Source organism: Nicotiana tabacum, chromosome 13 (genome assembly GCF_000715075.1).
Source record: "Nicotiana tabacum cultivar K326 chromosome 13, ASM71507v2, whole genome shotgun sequence".
In the NCBI taxonomy this organism is placed as follows: domain Eukaryota; kingdom Viridiplantae; phylum Streptophyta; class Magnoliopsida; order Solanales; family Solanaceae; genus Nicotiana; species Nicotiana tabacum.
This window is the reverse complement of record NC_134092.1, coordinates 126,678,273-126,681,423: the sequence shown is the minus strand read 5'-3', so window position 1 is coordinate 126,681,423 and position 3,151 is coordinate 126,678,273. Positions and strand designations below refer to the sequence as shown.

General features: G+C 30.7%; 1 protein-coding gene across 1 annotated transcript; it reads right to left on the bottom strand.

Moving 5' to 3' along the window:
* Nucleotides 1–242: 242 nt before the first annotated feature.
* LOC142168350 (zinc finger BED domain-containing protein RICESLEEPER 2-like) lies at nt 243–2,685 on the bottom strand. Its single transcript, XM_075229027.1, has 6 exons — nt 2,653–2,685; nt 2,469–2,550; nt 1,133–1,521; nt 769–1,018; nt 387–629; nt 243–289 (listed from the first exon to the last, which is right to left on the bottom strand). The coding sequence occupies exons 1-6, from the start codon at nt 2,683–2,685 to the stop codon at nt 243–245; spliced, it is 1,044 nt and encodes a 347-aa protein (XP_075085128.1).
* Between the last annotated feature and the right edge of the window lie 466 nt (nt 2,686–3,151).

Genomic DNA, 3,151 nt, shown 5'->3' with positions numbered 1-3,151 from the left:
CTGCAATATTTATAACTTCTATTCATTTCTTTTAAAAAAAGTATAGAAATACTACTCATAAAATAACAAAACTTATAATTGATCTAACAAGGCAGTGAGGCAACAACGATATCATCAGGAACATCAACTGACCTTCTATCTGTAAAGAAAGAGAAAAGTAAGTTGTCATTCTTTTATAAAGAAAAAACCTATGTGATAAACTAACTAATTTGGTTCTCTTATAAGTGAGTCATGAACCTCAATTATTCATCGACATTAGCAATAATAGTTGGTGCTGAATTCAAACAATCTGTAAAAAGCAAAACATACAAAATTAACTTAATAAATATTGTAATCTTTCACATTAATAAAGAAAATAATAAAATTAATAAAGAAAATTTTATTACCTTCTTCAATCTCTTCAAGACTTTCAATATTACCCAGTGATTCACCTAAATCAATATGAGTAGAAAGCAACCAATTTTGCGTACATATAAGAGCTTCTACAGTTTTAGGAGTTAAAGAACTCCTAAATGAATCAATTACACGACCACTAGTACTAAAAGCTTGTTTACTCGATACGGTAGACACTGGAATGGCTAGAACATCTTTGGCCAACCTTGAGAGAACAGAAAATTTAGTTTTATTTCCTTTCCACCAAGCCAATAGATCAAATTCAATTTTTTTCAATCAACTCATCATTCAAGTATTTGGCTACCTCCGATGCATTCTCTGTTTTCTTTTGTGATTCTATGCGTTTTGCAAATTGAGAGTCAAGAAAGTCCAAACTTTTATCACATTCATCAATATCCATGCCATGAGAAACTTCACTAGAAGTTAAATCTTCAAATTTCTCTTGTTCAAATGTATACAATCTCTTATACTCATGATACAACTCATCCAGACACTCTGTCACACTAGCAATTCTTGATTTTATTAAGATATTATCATGACCATATATTTTACCAAAGCAAAACTCAACATATTCTAACTTGAAATGTGGATCCAACACAACAGCGACAAACAACAAATAATTGGTCTTACTATTAAAAGATCAATATTTATCAAATTTCTCCATCATTTTTAGTGACATGCTTATCATGCCATCATTCTTATTAAGGTAAAGAGATCCAATTGAAAAATAAACAACAACCAATTCACGGAAAAAAGTGTTAGAAGTAGTGTACAATGAGCCAGAAAACTTCAATGTCATATTATAGAATAACTTTAAGAATTTTGCAAAGCATCTTGCAGCTTGAAAATCTTCATGCTTAGGAGGGCCAATGATTTTCTTATCTCTTTTTTTCTTATTCACGAACTTCTTCCTCCCGTCTCTCAATTCTTCACAAAAATTACTAATTCCATTATAACCTCCATCAAAGTACTTCTTATAGTTTGGATCATCTAATTCCATCCTTACAAAAGCTTTCTCAAATTTCTCAACATGTTCCAACATTTTATATGTGGAATTCCATGTAGTATCAATATCAAGACAAACAAGATATGAAATCTTCTCTTTCTCAAACACATTTTTTGAACAAACTATACTTGGAAGGAGAGGATCATACATACCTTATTGCATTTCGAATTCTAATAATGGCTTTATCTTGTTCTGCTAAACCTTCTTTTACAATTAAATTAACAATGTGAGTTGCACATCTGACATGCATGTATTTGTTGTCTAAAATTAAATCTGTTCACTTAACACACTTCATCAAGTAATAAAGACATATATCATTAGAACTTGAATTATCTACTGTTACTGTAAGAACACTTTCAATTTCTCAATTAATTAAACATTCCTCAATAGAACTAGCAATAATCCTTCTCGCATGGCTCTCAATAAGCTGAAAGTTTAAAATTCTCTTTTGATAAAACCAATCATCATTAATCCAATGTGCTATGAGACACATATAATTAAGGTTTTGAATTGATGTCCAAGTATCTGTGGTAAGGCACACACGATGATTTTTAATTATTGTTTTCAAAATGGACTTCTCTTTCATATAAAGCTCTAGACAATCTTTTATAATTGTATTCCTTGAAGGGATTATAAATATTGTTTCAAGTACTCTACTATATCTCTTAAAACCCTCCCCTTCTACAATCTTAAATGGCAATTCATCAATAATAACCATGGCAGCAAGGGCATTTTTAATTTTCTCTATATTAAGAGGCCTTAGTTTACCAACTTCTATTTTATCACCTTCCTCGCCTTTGATGGTAAAATCAGTTATAGATTTTTAATTTTTTTTCTCTTCTAAAAGGATATAATTTACACCTATCCAGATGGTTCCATATGCCTGAAGTGCCATTTCTCCCTGAAGCGGCAATTTCGTTTTTATAATAATTACATGTAGCCTTAACTGGTTCACTTCCTTCAATTCTAGTAAAATGATGCCAAGCTTCTGACCCATGATCACTATTTTTCTTTTGAGGGACTTTTTGATTGGTCATTTTTCGCTTTTGAGGTGGTCGGGAAGGATTACCTGCTTTAGAACCTGTTGTACTATTTTTTGCATTGCCACGATTAGAGATATTCTGTTGAAGAGATTGCTCCATAAATTCAACCTGTTATAATAAATCAAAACTAAGTTATTAGTAACTAAAACAAAGAATTAATATTCCAAAAAGTATGATTAAATGATAAAATTTCAGAAAGAATAAAATTACCAAATCAACGATTGTAGCATATGAAAGCATCATATACTAGTAGCAATGGTGCGTGTTATAACTTAATAGAAGTACTTATTTAAATTCGATATAGACAATTTGAGTTGTTTGTGCAAAATTTATTTTGATATACTATGCATAGCTGAATAATAGAAATCAGTAGGCATACGAGAGGAGAGAAATCAATACCTTGTCCTTTGTGATTTGCTGCTAAGTGCTAACTGCTAAGTTAAGGACGATGACAGAACTTTGGTTTCAATAGAAGCAGTCTTAGACTCTTTACTCTTAGTAGAAAAATTAGGTTTTAAAAGTAGGGATTTGGGATATTAAATACTTGTAGGCTCAAGGCCCAAGGCCCAACGCCCAAGGCCCAAGACAAAAGATTTAATTCCTTATTATTTTCAAATATATATATATATATATATATATATATATATGGTTCAGGCGGTTATTTTTCGGTCCTTTAAATAAAATAAAAAACCTACCCTAATTTTTCGGT

Excerpts from the sequence above, each read along its gene's own strand:
- LOC142168350 (XM_075229027.1), bottom strand. The coding sequence starts at position 2,685 with ATGATGCTTTCATATGCTACAATCGTTGATTTG. Across the intron at positions 1,522-2,468 it reads TACAACAGGTTCTAAAGCAG|TTTGTTCAAAAAATGTGTTT; the intron begins GTAATCCTTCCC and ends TTCCAAGTATAG. Across the intron at positions 290-386 it reads TCTTGAAGAGATTGAAGAAG|ATTGTTTGAATTCAGCACCA; the intron begins GTAATAAAATTT and ends TGCTTTTTACAG.